Below are 27,008 nucleotides of genomic sequence, written 5' to 3'. Positions count from 1 at the left end.
AGGTAGCTAGGGGTCCTTTCAGCTATCAAAAACGGATCTCCTATCTGATAGTGCTTGCATAGCTCCTGGTCCAACACCAAGTCTAGTCAATGGCATGGCTGCAAGAGTGATATTCTAATGATCACTATAAGGGGGAATTCTTCCTACTGACCACCACCAATGTAAGGGGCCCTTGCCAAATGACCCCTGATGAACTCAGCAGACATTTTCTTAAACACCTGAAAATTATTTAAAAGGTTCTGCTGGGGTAATGTCAGGGCCTGAATTTGAACCTGCAAGTTCTGCTGTTTCAGGCAAGGCCTCTTTGTGCTGAGCTACCTGGAATGCTGGACAGATCCCTGGACAATTTCTTGAATTATTCTGTCTTGAACCTTGTTGGTCTTGAACCCTGACTCTTTGCTCCTCCCATGAACTTCCTGATTTAAGCCATGTCTCTGCACTTCCTGTTTGCCAGATTTTTGTGCTCTCTCCAGCCAGAATCGTGCTTTTGTCTTCCCTGCTGCCGTCCATATTTTGCTACCACTCGTTATCGACCCTTGGCTTGTTCCTTGACTATGCTTCTGCCCAACCTGCAACTACTAATTACGCATACCTCCCAACTTTTTGAGATGAGAATATGGGACACCTATCATCAAAAGTATGGAGGCATAGGACACACCCCTTGCCATGCCCCCTTAAAGGAGAAAAACAAGATTGGTTAAACACGCAAGTGCTTTTGTTACCACTACTATTCCTTTATATTGGCTTTTGAAATTTACAAATGCAGCAATTTAGAAATCAGATGAAAGGTTTAGCGCTGGGAAACACTTTTTGATATATAAAAAAGTGCATTTTATATACATCTATACAGATCAGTCCAAAATGAGGGACAAATTAAGAGGAATGAGGGAGAGAGGGATATTGCTCCAAATCAGGGACAGTCCCTCGAAATCAGGGACAGTTGGGAGCTATGATTACAGACCTTTTGGCTTGTTTACTGACTATGCTTCTGTTTGATCCCTACCTGCGTATCCACTACTGGACCCCTCCTGGTGCGGCGAGCCTGGTACTAACATGCAGAAAAATCCATCTCCACAGTCAGGAGCTCTGGTGAACACCAGTTAGTACTTAGACTCCGCACCTCAGGTGTGACTACGTCATTCCCCATGGTGACTGCCTGTGTACCTATCCTGCTGGTCAGTGGTAGTTCCCTTACTACTTTAGCGACTGGTCTTCGAGCCTGACCCCTGATTGTGACAGGTAAAAATGTTGAGAAAGACTCCTCTAACATAAGGAAGTAAAACCCCACCTCTAACAAAATGGCTGCCTCCACACAGAGACAGTGCATTGTAAGCCAGTAATCATCAAAGATGAACTGCATAGATACCAGAAGCAATACTGGGGACTGGTGCTTTGCCCTCTGCTTGCCTTTGTATGAGCTCAGCTTTCAGAGTTCAGTTCCCTTTTGGGAGATGGTAGTTGAAGGATGTGACTACTACACAAATCCTATAAACATTTTGGGTGATTGCACATGTTTATGTACAGCATTTGATTTGTTCCCCCAAGATTGGTCAGTCACAGGTTGATTGCAGAGGTCACAGCGAGCAATAGTCACATAAGGCATAGAGGGGCAGATTCTCGTAGAATGGCGTAACTTAGGGCGGGCGTAACGTATCTCATTTACGTTATGCCGCCGCAAGTTTTTCAGGCAAGTGCTTTATTCACAAAGAACTTGCCTGTAAAGTTGCGGCGGCGTACCGTAAATCACCCAGTACAAGCCCGCCTAATTCAAATTAGGCGGGTTGGAGGGCGTGTAGCATTTAAATTAAGAGCGTTCCCGTGCCGAACGTACTGCGCATGCGCCGTCCATAAAATATCCCAGGGTACATTGCTCCAAATGACGTTGCAAGGACGTCATTGGTTTTGATGTGAGCGTAAATGGCGTCCAGCCCATTCACAGATGACTTACGCAAACTACGTAAATTTATAAATTTTGACGCGGGAACGACGGCCATACTTAACATTGGTTGCGCCTCATATACCCAGGGGCAACTTTACGCCGGGAAAAGCCTAACGTAAACATCGTAACTTTACTGCGTCGGCCGTGCGTACGTTTGGGAATTCGCGTATCTAGCTAATTTGCATACTCGACTGGGAAAACGACGGAGGCGACACCTAGCGGACAAAAAAAAAATTGCATTTAAGATCCGACGGCGTATCTTAAGAGCGTAAGAGCCTGTCGGATCTAATGGATATCTATGCGTAACTGATTCTAATAATCAGTCGCATAGATACGACGGCCCAGATTAGGACTTAGGACGGCTTACATGGCATTGCGCCGTTGTCAGCCCTTTGAGAATCTGGGCCTAATTGTCTAATTCCTAATTTTCTAAATTTTTCTTAAAAAATATTGTTCAACGTGGAGGTTAGTTGAGGTTGCAATGTGCCTAAATTGGCAGGTATGGGCAGCTATTATCTAGTGCCCATGGAAGCAGATACTAAAGAGTACATACTAATATAAAGTGCGTCAGAAAAATGTGGATTCAATAGAAGACTGTAGAATGATGACAGAGAAGCTTAATTTTGGGTCGTTTATTCCAACAGAAATGTGAAACTTGTAATTCATATTACAGTCAGAGAGTTTAAACTGCATTCCGCTACAGGCTTGACCGAAGTCAAGCTTTCTCTTTCAAAGAAGGCAAATCAACAGTTTTGAACAAGACTTTAGGAAATCTTCTGTGTGATATACAGTATAGAGTGGTCACCAATACGCAGACTAATGCAGGGTAGATTTTCATCACTAAAGCCTATAGGCACACAATCTTTGGTGACCACAGCAGTACCACTTGGTTAGGATGACCCTTTTATACAAAACTAACCTAGCTTTAAATATTATGCCAGTGTGTAAAAACATTTTCATAAGCTGACTGTATTTCTACCAATTATTGAAAAAAAAATGTGTCTGAGTTCTATACAGAGCAAAGCTGCCTCTTTATATCTGCCACCTATCGGCACCGGCCTATTGTGCCTAATAGTAAATCTGTCCCTGAGTTAAAGCTGAATTACAGTTATTAAAACTTTACAAAGCACTTCCTCCTTCTCCTACATTGCAAGGGTTAAAGTAATTAAATACAATTTATTTATTTATATATATGTACAACACCTGGGATGTATATATATCCTCTACACACTTTAACATTAACTGACTAGCCTGCCTGCCTGCACTATCTACCTGCAAAATATGACACTCTCTCTGTCCTCTCTTAACCACCGCAACACACTACACAAGACCGACCTGCAGGCGGCCTTTTATAGTGTGGGGCGTGTACTAAACCCCCTGAGCCATAATTGGCCAAAGCCACCCTGGCTTTGGCCAATTATGGCTCTCCGTTTTTTGCAAGCTGTGATTGGCCAAGCATGCGCGTCATAGTGCGGGTCATAGTGCATGCTTGGCCAATCATCAGCCAGCGATGCCGCAGTGAATTATGGTATGTGAAAAATGTAACTTGAATTTGGCGCGAACAACCCGTTTTGTTCGTATTTCGACGAACGATCGAACATGAGTTCGACTCGAATACGAAGCTCATCCCTAGTGGGAACCCAGCCTCAATGGCTTTGGCGGTTTAAGGAGGGGTGGGAAGATGTCCACAATGACGCAAGGGGTGAGCAACTAAAAAGCAAAGAACTCCAGACGCATTATTCTAGACCGGTGTTTCTCAACTCCAGTCCTCAAGGTGCCCCAACAGGTCGGTTTTCAGGATTTCCCTCAGATGAAATGGCTGTGGTAATTACTAAGGAAGTGAAGCTGATCAAATCACCTGTGCAAAATAATGGAAGGCCTAGAAACATGACCTGTTGGGGCGCCTTGAGGACTGGAGTTGAGAAACACCGGTCTAGAATAATGCGTGGCTTCAAAATGGGACTACTTTGATGGTGGCAACAGCCGCTAGTGTATAGGTAGGCAAAAACATTTTTTTACAGTCCATTTTGGGAATTAAATTGTTGCATCTCATGTATATTTCTGGCTGACATCTTTTTATTTTTTTCAGAATACAAATTCTAATTTTAGTCCTATTTTGTTAGTCATGCCTGAGGCCCCGTACACACGGCCGAGGAACTCGACGTGCCAAACACATCGAGTTCCTCGGCGTGTTCAGTCCTGGAGCCGCCGAGGAGCTCGGCGGGCCGAGTTCTCCCATAGAACAACGAGGAAATAGAGAACATGTTCTCTAATTCCTTGCCGAGGTCCTCGTCGGCTTCCTTGGCCGAAAGTGTACACACGGCCGGGTTTCTCGGCAGAATTCAGCTCTGAACCGAGTTTCTGGCTGAATTCTGCCGAGAAACTCGGTCGTGTGTACGGGGCCTAACAGATGGTGAGAAAGCCACCAGAGAACAATGGGCCAGATTCACCAAAGAGATACGACAGCGTATCTCCTGATACGCCGTCGTATCTCTGTGATCCGCCCATCCTAACTATGCGACTGATTCAGAAAATCAGTTACGCATAGCTAGCCCTGAGATCCGACAGGTGTAATTGAATTACACTGTCGGATCTTAAGGATGCAATTCTAGGCTGGCCGCTAGGTGGCGAGGCCATTGCGGCCGGCGTAGAATATGCAATTTAATACTTACGGCGATCCCCGAACGTCCGAACGGCCCGTCGATCTAAATGTACGTCGTTTCCATCGGGTTGCGTCGCGTAAAATTAAGGCTTAGCCCTAGTTGTCCTAAGCCATGTTAAGTATGGCCGTCGTTCCCGCAACGAAATTTAAAAAACAACGTCGTTTGCGTAAGACGTCCGTGAATGGCGCTGGACGCCATTTACGTTAACGTCTAAGCAAATGACGTCGGTGCGACGTCATTTAGCGCAATGCATGTCGGGTAATTTACCCGACGGAGCATGCGCAGTACGCTCGGCGTGGGAACGCGCCTAATTTAAATGGTGCCCGCCCCATTTGAATTGGGCGGGCTTGCGCCGAGCGCATTTACGATACACCACCGCAAGTTTACGGGTAAGTTTTCTGAGAATCAGGCACTTACGCTGTAAACCTGCGGCGGTGTAACGTAAATCACATACGTTACGCTGCCCAGGAGCAACGTAATTGTATGTGAATCTGGCCCAAACTTCTTAGTAGACTACAAGGTGTCAGGCACCATTTTTATTAATAACGATTCTTATCAATTCAAATTCTCTGATTGTTTTCTAGAGGATGCTTACTATAGTATGAATCCCAAAAATAATTAACGCCTTGCCTTCTATTTTCATACACTAGTCCTTGATCATTCTAGTTCTTGGATATAATATGACTATTGTCCCTCCGATCTAAGTTCAGATCACAAGTACAGTCTGCATTTATGAATGCCAACACCTACCATGTGCCAGCTGCAGAAAGTGTGCCAAATTCACTGCCCACCACTGAAACCACATGAAGAGGTGTTGTACTTTTTCTTGAATGTGCCACTTGACCCCAGAGGGATCGCCATTCGTCTTCCTGTCTGGAATACTGTATGTTACAATGTTACACATTAACATGAGTAAGTATCTCTCAAATAAAAGGGGGGATGTGATTTCATTTAACGCCCCTGCAAAGGAGGAAATACTGTTATAAATGTGTTATCACTTTTACAGAGCAATGGAAAAGATATATCGGTGCAAAGCCCTGGAACATTCAGGCTGCTTCCGAAATTGTTCCGTTTAGAATAGGTGACATGAATCAATTGTTTTCTAAGTTACACTGCCTGCATTCAAAAGCAACTATAAAGTTTATCTTAAAGTGATTGTAAACGACCATCTTGTAAAACAACCCATTTCGTTTAACCACTTCCATACCGGGCCTTTTCTGGAACTTATTGTTTACACGTTTAAATTTGTATTTTTTGCTACAAAATTACTCAGAACCCCCAAACATTATATATGTTTTTTTTAGCACAGACCCTAGGGTATAAAATGGCGGTCTTTGCAACTTTTTATGTCACACGGTAAAAAAATAACAAACAAAAACAGTAAAGTTAGCCCAATTTTTTGTATAATGTAAAAGATGATGTTAAGCCGAGTAAATAGATACCCAACATGTCACGCTTTAAAATTGCACGCACTTGTGGAATGGCGCCAAACTTTGGTACTTAAAAAATCTCCATAGGTGACGCTTTACATTTTTTTACAGGTTACCAGTTTAGAGTTACAGAGGAGGTCATAGGCTAGAATTGTTGCTCTCGCTCTAATGCACGCGGCAATACCTCACATATGTGGGTGCGACTTACATATGCATTCGCTTCTGTGTGCGAGCATGCGGCAACGGGGGCGCTTTAAAAAAAATTTATTTAAATTTTTACACTTTCTCTTTGGCACCTTTCACACTGGGGTGGGGGACGGCATCGGCAGTAAAGTGCTGCTTTTTGTAGCGGCACTCTATCATCAATTTTGCGGCGCTATTCGGCCACTACATCATGAGTACGGTCCGTTGACTCCTGGGATATCTATGTCATCGATCCCAGGAGTCTTTGGGCATCTAATGCGGGTACGATTGCAAGATTCTGGGTTCTCTGTTGATCGACAGGTTGTCATAAAACCTGAGTGGGAACTTTTGCTGACGCCGCCATTGCTATGGCAACCTGTAATCAACAAAGTGTGCTGCACAGTGTCATTACTGCGCAGTCGCGACATCAGGAAGAGCATGCTGGGTAGCCAGCTGCACTGAATCCTGGAAATACACAGGAGTGGGCTTCAGATGTCCACATCCTTCAAGGCTGCTGCCTGCTTTCCAAGATGAAGTAAGAGATTACAAATTTACAAGTAATAAGTATGAGGGAAAAGAAAAAAGGTAACAGCGCTCTCTGCAGGGACAACCCAATCTCTACACCAGGTCCACTTACAGGTGCCGAGGCTTGATGTGTCCCAACACACTCAAATGCAACAATGGTAAGAAGAGCCAGCAAGACTGTAATCCTTGAAGTGTCGTTTATTGGTACATCAGAGTGACAATAAAATAATAATGACGCGTTTCGGCAATAGCCTTAGTCGTAGCTATGACTAAGGCTATTGCCAAAATGCGTCAGTATTATTTTTTTATTGTCACTCCGACAGTTAAAGTGGTTGTAAAGGTTCATGTTTTTTCACCTTAAAGTGGAGTTCCACCCATAAATATAACATTACATCAGTAGGTTTAAAAAAATGTCATTAGTCCTTTAAGAAATTTTTAATTTTTTTTAGATGCCTTCAAAGTGTTGTTGCTAGGCAGAATAGTTAATCTTCCCACTTCCTGCACCTAGGTGCTTAAGCTTCCTAACCTACACCGCACAGACTCCTGGGAATGTAGTGGGTGTAACTTTCCAGGAGTCTGTGCACTCCCCAGTCTCGAAGAATCATGTGACTTGGACAGTACAGGTGCTGAAACCTGATCTGAAACCTAATACACTGCTTGTGCAGCACTGAGCGTGTGCGAGATCTGCAAGGCTGAAATCCAGGAAGTCATACAGTCTGGCTTCATGATGCCCACACTTAAGATGTCCCCAGTCAATTTCTATTTTATAAAGTGTCTAAATGCTGTAACAACCTAACAAAACAGACCTTAGTTTACAGACTAACTTTACTAGAATACATTAAGCTTGTGTATTACAGGGGTATTTATATTTAAAAAGTGAAATTGTGGCCGGAACTCCGCTTTAATGCATTCTATGCATTAAGGTGAAAAAACATTTGACAGTTACTCCCCCCCCCCAACCCCGTTTACTTACCTGAGCCCGTTCCCCTGCTGTGCTCGCCCCTGAAGTCCTCTTCTCCGCTCAGTCTGGCTGTTGATTGGCTAGAGTGGTTGTATTGATAGCAGCGGAGCCATTGGCTTGTGCTGCTGTCAATCATATCCAATGATGGCTATGGCCGCCGGCTGTATCACGGGAGCACGCCTGCAAGAACTAACACCCATGGGAGAGAGCTCCCATGAAGGGGGTTAGTTCTTGCGGGGAGGAGCCAAGACAGCCGCTGAGGGACCCCAGAAGACCAGGTTCAAGGCCACTCTGTGCAAAACGAGCTGCACAGTGGAGGTAAGTATAACATGTTTGTTATTTAAAAAAAAAAATCTTTACAACCCCTTTAAGCCAATATCTAAATAATATAGCACAAGTACTAAGAATCACAGGGGTGCTTTTATCCAGAAATTGCTTAGGAGACTGAAGCTCTGCGTAAAAGTAATGAGCATGCACAGTGACATATATTAGGGGTATTACTGAGGGAATCGCGGCCATAAATGGGCAGCTTCACCATAATTAGGGATGAGACTGCCCAAGAAATGGGCATGATCTTGGCTAGACCACCCAGAAAGAAGGCGCAATCAGGGTGAGGCCTCCTGGAAGAAGAGCATGATATGTGTAGGCCCTGGGCAGGGATGACAGTGTCCTGGGGACTGGGTTAAAGATGTTGGCAAGTATGCTTTTACGATTTCCAAAGTTGAGCTTTAACCCAAAATGTAGATCTCCTTTGAACCGTGACTGCTAAGCTCTGTTCCCACCAAAGAAAAAGCAACAGAAGTAACCTAGCAGAGACACAAGTGCCCATGTGTGGGTTGCCTTAAATTCAAACAAGAATCTCTTCTGTCCTAACCAAGAACACATTTCAAAACAAGCTCCTTACTTCTCACACATAAGGAAGGTCCAAGAAAAGCCTCCAGATTTCAAGAAAGAAGAAGTATTTCTGTTTTCCAGGAGGAAAGAATGTATTGAAGTATTGTGGCAGCTTTGCCAGACATGTGCTCACAATCCCGGTTATTATTGAAGCAGGACTCGTGCCCAGTCATGCAAATACCCCGAACAGTTAACATGTATCATCACTTTAACAAGGCCGCGATTCTCACTGCTGCTGGATAACTAGGAAATGAACATGTTTATTTTTCTTATAGTTAATCTCCAAACTCTGCTCCATTTATAAAGCAATTGGACCCCCCCCCCCAGGATCAGCGAAGTGCGAGTGCAAGTTAGAACATTCACACTGACAGACCGATATTGCTCCATTGGCTTTCCAAGAAAACATGGTGTAGAGCAGCGATGTGCTCTCAGGATCCCCCCCTATTATACTGAATGAAAATTTCAAGCGGAAGTAAACCCGTCCATAAAACAGTTTCATTTACGGCTTGTGCCGGAGATGTAACACTTCTATTGGTTGTGCTCTCAACCAAACTGTCAAACCATCCAATGGCTGGGGTCATGACTGATCACATGTGCAGAATCATGACAGTTGCAGATTAAACGGAGAAAAAGATGACAGCTTCCTTGGCTGAAAATGATAGGGGGGTTTAATTACACCAGGGTAGGGCTGGCAGGGGGGGCAGGGTGGAAATCTCCCCCCAGGCTGGTGACACTATGCACAGCCACCGGCCGCCACAACCAAATGCTGTTTTTGCAGAGCAGGAATATGCCTGTTGGAGCATTGTTAACACAGGTCACCGCTACTGCTCACCTCCCACTGTGCAGATGTGCCTGTGTCAGCTCCGAGGTAGATGGCTGCAGAGCTGAGCTATGTCTCATCTCACACATAGCTCAGCCTCAGCCGCCATCCATCGCTGACATCCCCTTCTCTCTCTGCACAGACACAAGGAGAGATAGAGCTCATCTGCTCCTCCTCCTCCTTCTGAGTCTGCCCTGCCCACACTCCCTGGGCATGTGTGGGCACTGGACAGGAAGTTTGAACCCAAAAAAGCATCAGACAGCCTGCCTGGGTAAAGAGCACACAATTGGCCTGCTTGACAAATTTAGTCAATCATCTTTCTCATTTATCAGGTATACCTAAAGGCAAAACTTTTTTTTCAGTTTTGAACGGAGTGGAGAGGGATTAGAACACCTGTCAGGTTTTTATTGCTGTCTGTGTCCCTGGTATGGAGAGTCACCCTCTCAATGGGGGAGATTTACTAAAACTGCAGCACTCAGAATCTGGTGCAGCTGTGCATGGTAGCGAATCAGCTTCTACCTTCAGCTTGTTCAATTAAGCCTTGACAAAAAAAAATCTGGAAGCTGATTGGCTTCTATGCAAAGCTGCACCTGATTTTGCAACATGCAGTTTTTAATAAATACCGGTAGCCCCCTATTTGTCCTGCCTACCGTTATCAAAATGAAAGAAAGTACTGAATTGTGTCCCCCAAACAGGAATAGAGGGGAAATCTTCCAACAGAAACATTAGTTCCTGGTGACAACAGGTCATTCCCTCACATTGGAGGGTTTTCTTCTACCTTCCTGTTTTGACTAAGGGGCAGGAAGTGAAGGGAAATCTGCTCAATGGGACACAGAGAACATAAAAAAACACACACAGAAGGTATAAGCCACCCTTAAAGGAGCAGTAAAGGAAAAAAAATTTTTTGCTGAAATGACTATAGGGTATAGAGACACAATAGTTAACTGATTCCTTTTAAAAATGATTAAAAATAGATAAAAAATCAATTATATAATGTACCTGCAGTTTAGTTTAGTTTTTAAACTAGTTTCATGTTTCTGTGAAGTAGAGAGACACACAGAACAAAAACAAACAAACACATGGCAGTGTTTGTTTTTAAAATGAATCTGATTGGTTCTGAGGAGTTTTAGACACACAGTAATCACACCTTCTTGATCATGGACCACAGTGAGAAGCTCGCATGAGATTTTTCATAAGGAGCCAGACAAGCAGGAAGTGTGGAGATCAGAGAAGGATTACAGCTACTTCAAAGCAAAAACGAACAATGAGGACATGAAACCAGGACTGCAGTAAGGAAGCTATTTAGCTAAAAAAAAAAATTCCTTTAGCGACCCTTTAAACCTCAAACACATGATTAGATTTTCTGCGGACAAAGCGTAGGACTTTTGAGTGAGTGAGTAACTTGTATAGCGCTACAAAATGCGAACTAAATCGCCTCAAGGCACTTTTTGCCTCAAGGCGCTTTTTGCATGCAGTGCCGTCCAGAGCGTTGGCCGTGATCTTGTAATGCATACAAACGGCAAAGAATTGATGGCCAACAAACACGAAACTAGCCCTGTAGAGCCACCCTTTGGGCAACTTCTGCTAATGTTGTGTTATGGTTAGCATTGCTTCTGAGCATGCATGTTCGCACTTTGGAGTTTTGTCCGAAGGACTTCCGTACACACGATCGGATAATCTGACAATACACATTTGTTGTCGGATAACTTTAAGGCCGCGTACACATGACCGGACATGTCCGCTGAAACTGGTCCGCGGACCAGTTTCCGCGAACATGTCCCACCGTGTGTACGGCCTAGCGGACAGGTTTCCAGCGGACAAAAGTTTCTTAGCATGCTAAGAAACTTGTCCGCTGGAAACCTGTCCGTCGGACATGTCCGATGGTTAGTACACCTAACCATCAGGCCGAAATCCCCCGCATGCGTCAAAGTGATTCGACGCATGCTGGGAAGCATTGAACGTCGCCGCGTCATCGTCGCCGCCACGTCACCGCGTTTTCTGTCCGCGGGGATTTTGGTCTGTACACACATCAGACCAAAAGCTCCCAGCAGACATGTCCGATGAAGACGGTCCGCGGACCGTTTTCATCGGACATGTTCGGTCATGTGTACGGGGCCTAAAGCGTGCTATTCAACATTTGTTGGTGGAAAATCCGACAACAATTGTCCGATGGAGCATACAAACGGTCGGGGGCCAGTTCACACGTCTGGGACGGCCGCAGTCAGTTTCTGAAAAGGATCCTGTGTGATTTTGGGTCCGGTTATGGTGCGAATTCAAGCAAAAATTCACGCACTTGTAGCGAAGGAAAAAAAAACGCCCCAGACTGCAAACCGCAGCCGGACATGTGTGAACCCAGACTAAGGGGAATAATTCAAACTTATTGTCCATTTCATTTTCGATCATTTTAAATGTATAAGCCAGGTAGACACAAACACAAGTTGACTTTACACTGGACATGACCTCAAAAAGTGTTATAGGGAAGATTTTGAAATGTTCCACCAATCAGAACATCAGATTGGTGGAAAGTTATTTTCCTCAGTGCCATTTATAAACACTGCTGGAGAAAAACTTTTCAGTCGGCCGCTCTGCCCAATAATTGCCGTATACCGAGCAATCATTGGAGAGCTTCATACACAGGTATAGTGCACAGAGCTGATGTGAGCGGCTCGGTACCACGTGATCGTTGTGATAGCCAATCACAGTGATCACATACCACTGTTTACCTACAACAGAGGAAGAAGAAACTTTGGGGGTTATTTACTAAAGGCAAATCCACTTTTTACTACAAGTGCAAACTACAAGTGCAAAATACACTTGAAATTGCACTTGGAAGTGCAGTCGCTATAAATTGATGAGTAGATCTGAAATGAGGGGAAGCTCTGCTGATTTTATTATCCAATCATGTGCAAGCTAAAAAGCAGTTTTTTTTTATTTTCCTTGCATGTCCCCCTCGGATCTACAGCGACTGCACTTCCAAGTGCACTTTGCACTTGTAGTTTGCACTTGTAGTGCAAAGTGGATTTGCCTTTAGTAAATAACCCCCATAGTGTTATAAATGGGAAATGATGGGTGAATCTGAAGCAGCTGCTGATCCATAAGGTTTCATTTCACAGACACTGGGACCGCTTTTTTTTAACCCCTTGCTGCCCCAGCCTCTCTCAGTATGCGACGTGTACATTAAACTCCTCACCTCCCTTACCCTACACATTAAACCCCTCATTTCCGTCCACCCACTAGAAGTGACCTCTACATTAACCCCTTCATTCCCTCCTCTGTGTTTGACCTGTACATTTAACATATTACCATGTTATTTCCCCTCGCAAAGACATGTTTCTTCCTTTCCAAAAATGTGTGGCAAAATGAGACCCCTTTGGGGTTTCTACTTTCCAAAAAGGGGTTATTTGGGGGGGGGGGGGGGGTTACGTAATTGTCTGCTATTTATTTTCCTAACAGGACGAAAGGAATTTGTTTAACCACTTATCTACCAGCCGCCATCAATTGACGGTGGCATAGTAGGTCAGTTGTTCTGACAGGACGTCATATGACGTCCTCGTCTTTTAAAGCTGCTAGGGGGCGCGCCGCTTTACTGGGAACAAGTTGCGCGTGCCCGGCGGCTGCAATGGCCACCGGGCACCCGCGATTGCCTAGTAACTGAGCAGGGACGTGGAGCTCTGTGTGTAAACACAGAGCTCCACGTCCTGTCAGGGAGAGGAAACAGATGCTGTGTCCCTTCTACATAGGGACACAGATCGGTCACCTCCCCCAGTCACCCCCCTCCCCCTACAGTTGGAACACTCACTAGGCTACACATTTAACCCCTTCCTCGCCCCTAGTGTTAACCCCTTCCCTGCCAGTCACATTTATACAGTAATTAGTGCATATTTATAGCACTTTTCACTGTATAAATGTGAATGGTCCCAAAAATGTGTCAAAAGTGTCCGATGTGTCTGCCATAATGTCGCAGTCCCCCCAAAAAAATTGCAGATCGCTTACTAGTAAAAAAAAAATAATAAAAAAAAATCATAATTATGTCCCCTATTTTGTAGGCGCTATAACTTTTGCGCAAACCAGTCACTATACGCTTATTGCGATTTTTTTTTTTTACCAAAAATATGTAGAAGAATACGTATTGGCCTAAACTGAGAAAAAATGTTTGTTTTTTTTTAAAAATGGGATATTTATTATAGCAAAAAGTAAAAAATATTGTGTTTTTTTCAAAATGTACGCTCTTTTTTTGTTTATAGCACAAAAAATAAAAACCGCACAGGCGATCAAATACCACCAAAAGAAAGCTCTATTTGTGGGAAAAAAAGGACGTCAATTTTGTTTGGGAGCCACGTCGCACGACCGCACAATTGTCAGTTAAAGCGACGCAGTGCCGGAAGCTGAAATTTTGCCTGGGCAGGAAGGGGGTATATGTGCCCAGGAAGCAAGTGGTTAAACAATTTTGTTTTTGTTTTTCAGTTTTAAAAGGAAAAACAAATCCAATAACACCAAAAATGTTAATTGTCAGTCAAAGTATCACAGAACTTAAAGCGGGGGTTCGCCCTGTTAAAAAAAAAAAAAAAGGTTTTTTTTATTAGACCATTAAATTCGGCATCGTAGCGCGAGCTACGGTATGCCGGTCTTACATTTTTTATGCCCGTACTCACTGCGGTATCGCTGATTGAAGAATCCGGGGAATGGGCGTTCCTATGGTGAGAGAAGGTGATTGACGGCCGGCCCTGGCACGTCACGCTTCTCCGGAAATAGCCGAAATAGGCTTGGCTATTCACGGCGCCTGCGCATAGCCTGTGCGCAGGCGTCGTGAATAGCCGAGACCTACTCCGGCTGTCTTCGGGGAGCGTGACGTGCCAGAGCCGGCCGTCAATCATCCTCCCTCTCCATAGGCACGCCCATTCCCCGCGGGAGTCGATTTCTTCAATCAGCGATACCACAGTGAGTACGGGGATTAAAAATTTAAGACCGGCATACCGTAGCTCGCGCTACGATGCCGAATTTAATGGTCTAATGATGGAAAGGAGGGTGAACTACCGCTTTAAAACTGGAAAATGGCCTGAAAATGCAGGCTGGAACTGAAGAGGTTAATTTGCTGGTAGGATTAGATCTGTGAAGTTGATGCTGTGGGATCTCCTTCTTATTATAATGTAATTACTATGATTACTATGAAATACAGCAGTTATACCCTGGGGGGATTCCGTACCTAGCACACAATTCATCTGTGTCTAACACAACACATCCCCCCCCCTCTCCGCCTGACACCAGTTGTCTCTCCACTTAACATTACACCACTGACCAACACAATCACCCTGTATAATCAGCAGATCCAAAGGCGGACAGTATGGATTCTAAATGGATATATTGTATACAATCATATGACAATGATTGACTTGCTTGAATCAAATCCAGTTTTTATTAAAGCGGTATTAAAACTCAAAGACTAAAATGTTATGTAACATATTGCAGCATACAAATTCCTAAATGTGGTGGCTGCATTTGTTTTTTTTTTCACCTGGTGATCTGGACACATAGGGCCAGATTCTCAAAGGCGTTACGACAGCGCAAAGCCATTTGCGCCGTCGTAAGTCCTAATCTGGCCCGGCCTATCAATGCGACTGATTCTTAGAATCAGTTACTCGTAGATATCCATTAGATCTGACAGGCGTAAGGCTCTTACGCTGTCAGATCTTAAATGCACTTTTTTTTCCCGCCGCTAGGTGTCGCCTCGTCTTTTTCCCCGTCGTCCATGCAAATTAGCTATTTACGCCGATTCCCGAACGTACGCGCGGACGACGCAGAGAATTTACGACATTTACGTAAGCGTAAACTTGCCCCTGCTAATATGAGGGGCAAGTTTACGTAGGGCCGTCGTATGCCATGTTAAGTATGGCGTCGGGTCAGTGTCGGCTTTTTCCGTATACGCAAATACCGTAGTCGCGAATACGACTTTTCCGTTGTGAGCTGGAGCATGCGCACTGGGCTATTTTTCCGCCCGGTGCATGCGCAGTTCGATTGGCGCGGGGCGCGCTTAATTTAAATACAAGCCGCCCCCTTTGAATTACGCGGCCTTACGCCGGGCCAATTACACTACGCCGACGCAAATTACGGAGCAAGTGCTTGGAGAATACGGCACTTGCTCCAGTAAGTTGTGGCGGCGTAGTGTAAATGGCTTATGCTACGCCGCCGCAGATTTTACAAGAATCTGGCCCTAAGGCCTCGTACACACGACCGAGAATCTCGTCTTAAATAAATGTCGTTTTTCTCGACGAGTTTCTTGACAGGCTTGACGAGAATCTTGACAAGCTTTCTTTGCATGCACACTGTTAAGACAAAATCTCATCGTTCTCAAATGCGGTGACATACAACACGTACGACGGCACTATAAAGGGGAAGTTTGATTTCACTGACGCCACCCTTGGGGCTGCTTTTGCTAATCTCATGTTACTGCGTGTTAAGTAAAAGTTTGGTGAGAGACGATTCGCGCTTTTCAGTCTGTTACAGCATGACGAATGTGCTATCTTCATTACGAACGCTACTTTTACCGAAGGTGCGCTCCCGTCTCATACTTTTTTCTGAGCATGCGCGCGTTTCTAAGCATACACACGAACGTGTTTCTCGTCGTAAACCAGCCCGACGAGGAACACGACGAGGAAATTGAGACTCCCGTCGAGGAAAAAGAGAACTTGTTCTCTTTTTTTCTCGTCGAGATCCACGACAGTTTTCTCAACGAAAAACGAACTCACGACCGTTTTCCTCGGCAAAGAAGCTCTGCCACCATTTTTCTTGATGGATTTTGTCGAGGAAAACGGTCGTGTGTACGAGGCATCACAGTTGCTTGTGTTCTCAACTGAGCTGTCAAGCCATCAAATGACTGGTGTCATAACTGACCCCATGTGCTGCACTATGGCAAATGCAGATCAAACAAAGGTCCAGGTAGCAGCTTCCTTGGCTATAAACTTATAAAGGATAGGTTTGGTTCAGCTTTAAGCTGTTTTTTACAACTTTTTTTCTTTTGGCATAATACATTTTGCTTTTGGGTTTAACATTGTTTTAATTGTTTTATATTGTTTTTAATGAAAAATGCATTCTCTTATTTAAAACTATTAATGATTTATAAATTGCCCCTATGGGCACTGATGAATTTGAAGCTAAACTAAGGCCTTATTCACATCTTGGTGTAGCAGAATCCCAGGATTATGCCCACAATTCCAGAACGTGGTAAAACGTGCAACGTGTGTTTGGGTGCCATTATTCTCAATGACAACATAAACACACCAAAAAAAGGGTGTGTTTTGCTCAAAGTTGGCTACAGGAACTACTTTGATAAAGATTTGGAGCAGAGAGCAGTCTATTCAAGTGAATAGTGTTACTCCAAAAATGCAGTAAAACAAACAAACAAACAAAAAAAAACACACATGACAAATTGTCCTGAATTGGACATGAGGACCATGGGGGAGGACTTGGGTTCATTCCCTAGGTCTAAATGAGCACTTAACCCTTTCAGTGTGGATGTATTTTTACTGCATGGGAGAACTCTCCGGTTTCCCGGGGTTTAGCTTTAACCTCCCTGGTGGTATGATTCTTTCAGAAAAAAGGTGCTGAAAGCGGTACCATTATTTGCAAGGAAATTTGGCGTTTTATACTGTAGGCCTGTGATTTTTAGAAATAACTCACTTAAATCTGACCAAACAAGATTCTAATAGGCATCCCGGGTATGACATTTTTTTAAAAACAAAATTATAAATTATAATATAATAAATAACTATAAATAATTATAACAAATAATAATATAATTATAATAAAAATTATTCAATAATGTAATCAAATCAAAATCACTGAAATTTTCTCAGTTGCAGAATTGTTGCTGTCATTATTTTTTTTTTTTTATGACAAATTTCCCCACAAATCGCTATCGCACATTTCTGCAAGTGATTATAATTTATTATCGCTGTTTTTTAGCTGATCTAAAACTATTTTTGACATAAAAAGACACTTTTGGTTGCTATGGACAATCTACAGTTTGCAGGGAGAAAAAAAGGTTTTTATTATATAAAATGACATGCAGGACACTGGGCAGACCACTAGGGACAAGGGGGGTGTGTATTTTTTTACATACAGTACTGTAATCTATAAGATTACAGTATACTGTATGTAATGTGTTTGTTTACTTTTTTAAATTTGGCGCCGTTCTCCGTCCCCGTGCGTCGTAACGTCGCAGGGAACGGAGATCGGCGGCACAGGAGGACGCTGTGTGAATCGAGCGAGGTCCTGCTCGCTCACACAGCGCGGTGGCATCGCTGGATCCAGGGACAAGGTAAGTAAAACTCCCTGTACATCCAGCGAGGCAAGCCCGAGTCTGACTCGGGGTTACCGATCCTAGCCCAAAAATCTCACCCCGAGTCAGACTCGGGAACACCGCCCAGGAGGTTAAAGCTCATCTCTCCTGAAGGAAGAAGTTATTACCTATAGCAACAAGTCTGTAAAGCCTCGTACACACGATCGGATTTTTGACAGGGGAATTGTGTGTTGACAGACTGTTGGCCGACAATCCGACTGTTTGTACGCTCCATCGGACAATTATTGTTGGATTTACCGCGGACAAATGTTGGATGGCAGGCTTTAAAATTTTCCGTGGACAACGGTCTGTTGTCAGGTCTTCTGAACGTGTGTACCCAAGTCCAAAAGTACAAGCATGCATGCTCAGAAGCAATGCCCACCAAACACAACATTAGCAGAAGGTGCCCAAAAGGTGGCGCTAAAGAGCATAAAAACCACGTAGTACATCTACGTTCGTGTTTGTTGGCCGACAATTGTGCGCCATTTGTATGCAAGACAAAATCCAGACACATGCCCTTCGGACAAAAGTACGACGCTTTGTCTGCGGAAAATCCGATTGTGTGTACGAGGCATAATACTGAATTCACACAGATGGCTGTGGGCCACCGAAACCTGTACAAAATCAGCCTTAAAGTGGTTGTAAACCACCGTCTCCAATATTATTCTCCCCACTTCTAATGGTAAATAAGGAAATGGCCTGGATAGTGTGGGGTGCCTCCTTAGGGTGGCCACAAACATTAGGAATTAATTGACCGATGTCAATCGACAAAATCACCTATATTTGAATATTCTGCAATTTTATTAAATTGCAGGCAGTCTGGCTCTGCAATAAATTTCATCTGCTAAAGAATAAGAAAACTAATTTTGATCATCGATCAATTTTAATGAGCACAAAATGGCACCTGAACACTTCTGAGATCCTTTAGGTTGTCTATAAGAAATTTTTGTATAGAAGATGTCTATAGGGTGTTACTGTATAGAAGATGTCTATAGGGCGTTACTGTATAGAACATGTCTATAGGGTGTTACTGTATAGAACATGTCTATAGGGTGTTACTGTATAGAACATGTCTATGGGGTGTTACTGTATAGAACATGTCTATAGGGTGTTACTGTATAGAACATGTCTATAGGGTGTTACTGTATAGAACCAGGGCCGTCTTTACCGCAGGGCAAATGGGGCAGGTGCCCTGGGCCCTGTCACTGTTGGGGGCCCAAAGCAACCCCCTTTAAAAAAAAAAAAAAAAAAATTTTTTTTTTTTTTTTTATTTTTTAGGGGTCCGGAGGCCCCCAGGGGCCCGGAGGGCCCCAGATGGCAACCCCCCTTTTTTATTTATTTTTAAATAAAAAAAACATTTTTTTTATATATTTTTATTTTTTATTAAAAGGGACAATTTTTTTTAGGGGTCCTCAGGGGCCCGGAGGCCAATTAAAGGGCCAATTTTTTTTTAGAGGTCTGGGGGTCCCCAGGGGCCTGTAGTTCCCCAGGGCCCCGGATGACAACCCCCCTTTTTTTATAAAATTTTTTTTTTTTTATATATTTCTTTATTTATTATATTATTATTTATTATATTATACTATTAATTATTATTTATTATATTATATTATATTTATTATATATAAATGTTATTATTATTATTATTATTATTATTATTATTATTATTAAAGGACCCAGAGGTCCCCAGGGCCCCGGATGGCAACCCCCCTTTTTTTTTTTATAAAAAACGTTATTTTTTATACATTATTTTATATATATATATATATATATATATATATATATTATATTTTTATTATTAAAGGGCTCAGAGGTCCCCAGGGCCCCATGTGGCAAACACCCTTTATTTTTTTTTATATATATATATATATATATATATATATATATATAATTTTATTAAAGGGCCCAGAGGTCCCCAGGGCCCTGGATGGCAACCCCCCCTTTTTTTTATATAAATGTTTCTTTTTTATATATATATATATATATTTTTTATTAAAGGGCCCAGAGGTCCCGGATGGCAACCCCCTTTTTTTGTAATTAATTTTTATTAAAAAAAATAATATTAAAGGGCCCAGAGGTCCCCAGGGCCCCAGATGGCAACCCCCTTTTTAAAATATATTTTTTATATATATTTTTTCTTTTTTTCTTTTTATTAAAGGGCCCAGGGCCCCAGATGGCAACCCCCTTTTTAAAATATATTTTTTATATATATTTTTTCTTTTTTTCTTTTTATTAAAGGGCCCCAGATGGCAACCCCCTTTTTAAAATATATTTTTTATATATATTTTTTATTTCTTTTTTCCTTTTTATTAAAGGGCCCAGAGGTCCCCAGGGCCCCGGATGGCTACACCCCTTTTTTTTATATATTTTTTCTTTATTTCTTTTTTTATTTCTTTTTTTGTAAAGGGCCCCCCGCTTCTATATTTGCGGCAGCCCCCCCCTGCTTCTCAATTTCAGGCGGCAGCACCCCCGTATCCCGGTTCTCTGCTCCAGGGGGCCCATGCCTGAAGCTGTGTAAGTGGCTCCATAATTCCTGATGGCGGCCCTGCCTCCCGTTAAGCCCCTTTGCTGCCCACAAATCAGGCTGAAAATCATCAGCGGCACGCAGCCAGTGACAGTACTGCTTCCCTTCCCAGTGTTTTAAAATGTACAGCACCCCTGGCTTCCCTTTAGACGTGCACTTCTCCCTTCCTGCCACTGGGTGCTGCTTGTATATAAAAGTGAATTAGAATGTGATTTTATAACATCCCCAGTTTGCTCTTCCCGAGGCTGACTTCTTCATGTTCTGCTCCTCAAAGGAAAGTCACTGTTTGCTAATCTATATTGTAAATAGAAGTTTTCTGTAGAGTGTGCCCAAAGTCTTTATAATATTTGATGATTCACTGCAGGTCTGGTCAGTGTTTTAAAAAGTTCCTCTATTTTACACATGGCATGGGGTCACAGCACCGTCTCTCCATTCTGCTTTAGCACCATGGGACCCCATGCCATGCCATGTGTAAAATAGAGGAACTCTTTAAATCACAGACCAGACCTGCAGTCCAGGCTGAGTAAAGCCTCAGAGCACATGGCATTACTGTCTGTATTTAACTGCTTGATGGGCTTATTTTGGGCCTGGCTGGTTCACATGTATGTGTTTTGGCGGCCCACATTTGCGCAGGCACAGCAGCCCATTCATTTGAATGGACCGCCATGCCTGCGTTTCCTGCAAAGAAAAGCACATGCCTCATGTAATAGGCTGCGCACACGGCACACCTATGCCCATCAAGCACTGAAATACAGCACTGTCTGTCCATTCTGCTGTCTGCTGTGACTTATCTGCAGTTCCCGCACTGTCAAACTTGCTGCATTTTTAGACGTTTAGGTCACGCTTTTAAAAACACAGTGCGTTTGTGTGTGCAAGAACTGCAGGTAAGTAGCATGGTGCAAAAGCAGAATGGATTTCAAGGCATCCAAGTAACAGATGGAGCGATCAAAGGAACCATAGGCAGGAAACAATGGCATGGCAGCCCATTCAAATCAATGGGCTGCTGTGCCTGCACAAATGAGGACCGCCCAAAACATACATGTGAACCAGCCAGGCCCAAAATAAGCTGGAGGGGGGCCCAAAAAAAATGTTTGCCCAGGGCCCAAACCATATTAAAGACGGCCCTGTATAGAACATGTCTATAGGGTGTTACTGTATAGAACATGTCTATGGGGTGTTACTGTATAGAACATGTCTATAGGGTGTTACTGTATAGAAAGTGTCTATAGGGTGTTACTGTATAGAACATGTCTATAGGGTGTTACTGTATAGAACATGTCTATAGGGTGTTACTGTATAGAAAGTGTCTATAGGGTGTTACTGTATAGAACATGTCTATGGGGTGTTACTGTATAGAACATGTCTATAGGGTGTTACTGTATAGAAAGTGTCTATAGGGTGTTACTGTATAGAACATGTCTATAGGGTGTTACTGTATAGAATATGTCTATGGGGTGTTACTGTATAGAACATGTCTATGGGGAGTTACTGTATAGAACATGTCTATAGGGTGTTACTGTATAGAATATGTCTATAGGGTGTTACTGTATAGAACATGTCTATAGGGTGTTACTGTATAGAAAGTGTCTATAGGGTGTTACTGTATAGAACATGTCTATAGGGTGTTACTGTATACAAAGTGTCTATAGGGTGTTACTGTATAGAACATGTCTATGGGGTGTTACTGTATAGAACATGTCTATGGGGTGTTACTGTATAGAACATGTCTATGGGGTGTTACTGTATAGAACATGTCTATAGGGTGTTACTGTATAGAAAGTGTCTATAGGGTGTTACTGTATAGAACATGTCTATAGGGTGTTACTGTATAGAATATGTCTATGGGGTGTTACTGTATAGAACATGTCTATGGGGAGTTACTGTATAGAACATGTCTATAGGGTGTTACTGTATAGAATATGTCTATAGGGTGTTACTGTATAGAACATGTCTATAGGGTGTTACTGTATAGAAAGTGTCTATAGGGTGTTACTGTATAGAACATGTCTATAGGGTGTTACTGTATAGAAAGTGTCTATAGGGTGTTACTGTATAGAACATGTCTATGGGGTGTTACTGTATAGAACATGTCTATGGGGTGTTACTGTATAGAACATGTCTATGGGGTGTTACTGTATAGAACATGTCTATAGGGTGTTACTGTATAGAAAGTGTCTATAGGGTGTTACTGTATAGAAGATGTCTATAGGGTGTCACTGTATAGAAGATGGCTATAGGGTGTTACTGTATATAAGATGTCTATAGGGTGTTACTGTATAGAACATGTCTAATGGGTGTTACTGTATAGAACATGTCTATAGGGTGTTACTGAATAGAAGATGCCTATATAGGGCCGTGATGGCGAACCTTGGCCCCCCAGATGTTTCATGAGCATCATGGGAAATGTAGTTCCAAAACATCTGGGGTGCCAAGGTTCGCCATCACTGCTATAGGATGTTACAGTATAAAATATGTATATAGATGTCTATAGAATTTAAAAGTATAGATGTCTATAGGGTGTTAGTGTATAGAAGATGCCTATAGGATGCTATTGTATAGAAGATGTCTATAGGATGCTATTGTGTAGAAGACTGATTTAATGAAGTATATCATCAGTCTATCTATGATGGATCTGATATGAATGGCGGTGTGTGCTCTGTAATATCTCACCAAAGAAATCAAGAAAAGTCCATCATTTACTAAACAGTGCAAAGACTTACAAGGAGATCCACCTCATTCATTTGGGAATGTCACAATGACTCTAATAGATTTCCAAAATCATATACAATCTGTCTGGTTGCTAAGCAATACAAAACCACTTTTTTTCTGTCAGTTGAAGATAAGCTGTGCTGGTGAATATATGCACAGAGCGGGTGAAGGCACCGGGTGACGGGGGTACAGGTGAAGAAATGTGCAGCAAAAGACAAAGGTATATGCAGTGCAGGTGATGGTATGTGTAGTGCGGAGATGTGCGGTGCAGGTGAATATGTTTGTAGTGTTAGTAAAGGTATGCTGAGCAGTTGTTATATGTAGTACAAGTGAAGGGATACATAGTTCAGGTATGTGTGCGGTACAGGTGATTGTATCATACCATCACCTGTACCACACATACCATCACCTGTACCACACATACCATCACCTGTACCACACATACCATCACCTGTACCACACACATACCATCACCTGTACCACACATACCATCACCTGTACTACACATACCATCACCTGTACCACACATACCATCACCTGTACCACACATACCATCACCTGTACCACACACATACCATCACCTGTACTACACATACCATCACCTGTACTACACATACCATCACCTGTACTACACATACCATCACCTGTACCACACATACCATCACCTGTACCACACATACCATCACCTGTACCACACATGCCATCACCTGTACCACACATACCATCACCTGTACTACACATACCATCACCTGTACCACACATACCATCACCTGTACCACACATACCATCACCTGTACCACACACATACCATCACCTGTACCACACATTCCATCACCTGTACCACACATTCCATCACCTGTACTACACACATACCATCACCTGTACCACACATACCATCACCTGTACTACACACATACCATCACCTGTACCACACATACCATTGATATGTGTACTCCTGGTAAAGTGATGTGTGCAGAACAGGTAATGGAATGTGCGATACAGGTGAAGGTATATGTGATTTAGATGATCTGATGAGTAGTTCAGGTGAAGGGGTGAGTAGTTCAGGTGAAGGGATGAGTAGTACAGGTGAAGGGATGAGTAGTACAGGTGAACGGGTGAGTAGTTCAGGTGAAGGGATGAGTAGTTCAGGTGAAGGGATGAGTAGTACAGGTGAAGGGATGAGTACAGGTGAAGGGATGAGTACAGGTGAAGGGATGAGTAGTTCAGGTGAAGGGATGAGTAGTACAGGTGAAGGAAGGGATGTGCAGTACAGGTGAAGGGATGAGTAGTACAGGTGAAGGGATAAGTACAGGTGAAGGGATGAGTAGTTCAGGTGAAGGGATGAGTAGTTCAGGTGAAGGGATGAGTAGTACAGGTGAAGGAAGGGATGTGTAGTACAGGTGAAGGGATGAGTAGTACAGGTGAAGGGATAAGTACAGGTGAAGGGATGAGTAGTTCAGGTGAAGGGATGAGTAGTTCAGGTGAAGGGATGAGTAGTATAGGTGAAGGAAGGGATGTGTAGTACAGGTGAAGGGATAAGTACAGGTGAAGGGATAAGTACAGGTGAAGGGATGAGTAGTACAGGTGAAGGGGTGAGTACAGGTGAAGGGATTGGTACAGGTGAAGGGATGAGTAGTACAGGTGAAGGGATGAGTAGTACAGGTGAAGGGATGAGTAGTACAGGTGAAGGGGTGAGTACAGGTGAAGGGATTGGTACAGGTGAAGGGATGAGTAGTACAGGTGAAGGGATGAGTAGTACAGGTGAAGGGGTGAGTACAGGTGAAGGGATGAGTAGTACAGGTGAAGGGATGAGTAGTACAGGTGAAGGGGTGAGTACAGGTGAAGGGATTGGTACAGGTGAAGGGATGAGTAGTACAGGTGAAGGGGTGTGTAGTTCAGGTGCAGGGGTGAGTAGTTCAGGTGAAGGGGTGAGTAGTTCAGGTGAAGGGATGAGTAGTAGAGGTGAAGGGGTTAGTAGTTCAGGTGAAGGGATGAGTAGTACAGGTGAAGGGATGAGTAGTACAGGTGAAGGGATGAGTAGTTCAGGTGAAGGGGTGAGTAGTAGAGGTGAAGGGATGAGTAGTACAGGTGAAGGGATGAGTAGTTCAGGTGAAGGGATGAGTAGTACAGGTGAAGGGATGAGTAGTACAGGTGAAGGGATGAGTAGTTCAGGTGAATGGATGAGTAGTACAGGTGAAGGGGTGAGTACAGGTGAAGGGATGAGTAGTAGAGGTGAAGGGATGAGTAGTAGAGGTGAAGGGATGAGTAGTACAGGTGAAGGGATGAGTAGTACAGGTGAAGGGGTGAGTAGTAGAGGTGAAGGGATGAGTAGTACAGGTAAAGGGATGAGTAGTACAGGTGAAGGGGTGTGTAGTTTAGGTGAAGGGATGAGTAGTTCAGGTGAAGGGATGAGTAGTAGAGGTGAAGGGATGAGTAGTACAGGTGAAGGGATGAGTAGTTCAGGTGAAGGGATGAGTAGTACAGGTGAAGGTATACGCGGTGTTGCACAGACATTGTGGCTCCTCCCACCTTTCAGCTGGACTCTTCAGGCTCTCTCCTGGATGCATGGGAAGTGGCGATCAGCTCCGCGGGGCTCCCGGGATCCCTGGCTGCTCCGCACCGGCTCTCTGTCTCCCTTCGTCTCCTATAATCTCCGCTCTCCCCGGTCCCGGCAATGGACGGCTCGCTGTAACGTTCGGAGTCTGTTCTGTAACTCTGCCCACAGTTTGAACGGCTGGCACCGCCCCGCCCTCCTCTGACAGCTGACCCCGCCCAATAACTCTCCGCATCGCATTTCCCGGGATGAGCTGCGCTATAAACTCCCAATATTATATATACAACGTCCAGGGGTGAGAGAGACAACTCATCGTGTACTCCGCTCATTGTGGGGAAGGTGACAGCCCGGGGCACAGCGAGAGGAGCTTTACAGACAAACAAGTTCTACAAAGGGTTTTATTTTAGGAAAAAGACCTGCTCCAGATTCTGCCTATTGCAGTTATTTCCTACTAGCAGCTATTAACTACTACCGCCTTCTTACTACTACCCTACTACTACCTCCTTCCTACTCCTGCCCCACTACTTCTGCCCTCCTACTAGTACTACCTCCTTTCTACTACTACTACCTCCTTCTTACTACTACCGCCTTCTTACTACTACCCTACTACTACCTCCTTCCTACTCCTGCCCCAATACTACTCCCCTCCTACTAGTACTACCTCCTTTCTACTACTACCTCCTTCCTACTACTACCTCATTCCTACTCCTGCCCCACTACTACTCCCCTCCTACTAGTACTACCTCCTTCCTACTACTACTACTACCTCCTACAACTACTACTACTGCCTTACTACTACTACCTCCTTCCTACTACTACCTCCTTCCTACTACTACCTCCTACTACTACTACTACTGCCTTTCTACTACTACCTCCTTCCTACTCCTGCCCCACTACTACTCCCCTCCTACTAGTACTACCTCTTTTCCACTACTACCACCTTCCTACTACTACCTCCTTCCTACTACTACCTCCTACTACTGCCCTCCTACTACCTCCTTCCTACTACTACCTCCTACTACTACTACTACCGCCTTTCTACTACTACCTCCTTCCTACTACTACCTCCTACTACTACTACTGCCCTCTTACTAGTACTACCTCCTTCCTACTACTACCTCCTTCCTACTACTACCGCCTTCCTACACCTACCTCCTACTACTGCCCTCCTACTACCTCCTTCCTACTACCGCCCTCTTACTACCTCATTCCTACTACTACCTCCTACTACTACTACCGCCTTCTTACTACTACCTCCTTCCTACTACTACCTCCTTCCTACTACTACCTTCTACTACTACTACTGCCCTCCTACTAGTACTACCTCCTTCCTACTACTACCTCCTTCCTACTACTACCGCCTTCCTACTACTACCTCCTACTACTGCCCTCCTACTACCTCCTTCCTACTACCGCCCTCCTACTACCTCCTTCCTACTACTACCGCCTTCTTACTACTATTTCCTACTACTGC

The 27,008-nt window shown here is 43.7% G+C and overlaps 1 protein-coding gene across 3 annotated transcripts in view; it reads right to left on the bottom strand.

The window, feature by feature from the left end:
- ARHGEF3 (Rho guanine nucleotide exchange factor 3) overlaps positions 1–25,694 on the bottom strand; it is a 463,997-nt gene extending 438,303 nt beyond the window's left edge. For 2 of the 3 annotated variants that reach the window (XM_040359243.1, XM_040359244.1), the window contains exon 1: positions 25,510–25,694. In XM_040359243.1, the coding sequence (XP_040215177.1) occupies positions 25,510–25,547 (38 nt within the window). In that variant the 5' untranslated portion in view covers positions 25,548–25,694. The remainder of the gene's footprint in view (positions 1–25,509) is intronic. The other variant, XM_040359247.1, reaches the window with a different exon arrangement.
- Positions 25,695–27,008: the final 1,314 nt, after the last annotated feature.

Source organism: Rana temporaria, chromosome 7, assembly GCF_905171775.1.
Source record: "Rana temporaria chromosome 7, aRanTem1.1, whole genome shotgun sequence".
NCBI lineage: Eukaryota > Metazoa > Chordata > Amphibia > Anura > Ranidae > Rana > Rana temporaria.
The sequence above is the reverse complement of the archived record's forward strand: the minus strand, read 5'-3'. Positions and strand labels throughout refer to the sequence as shown.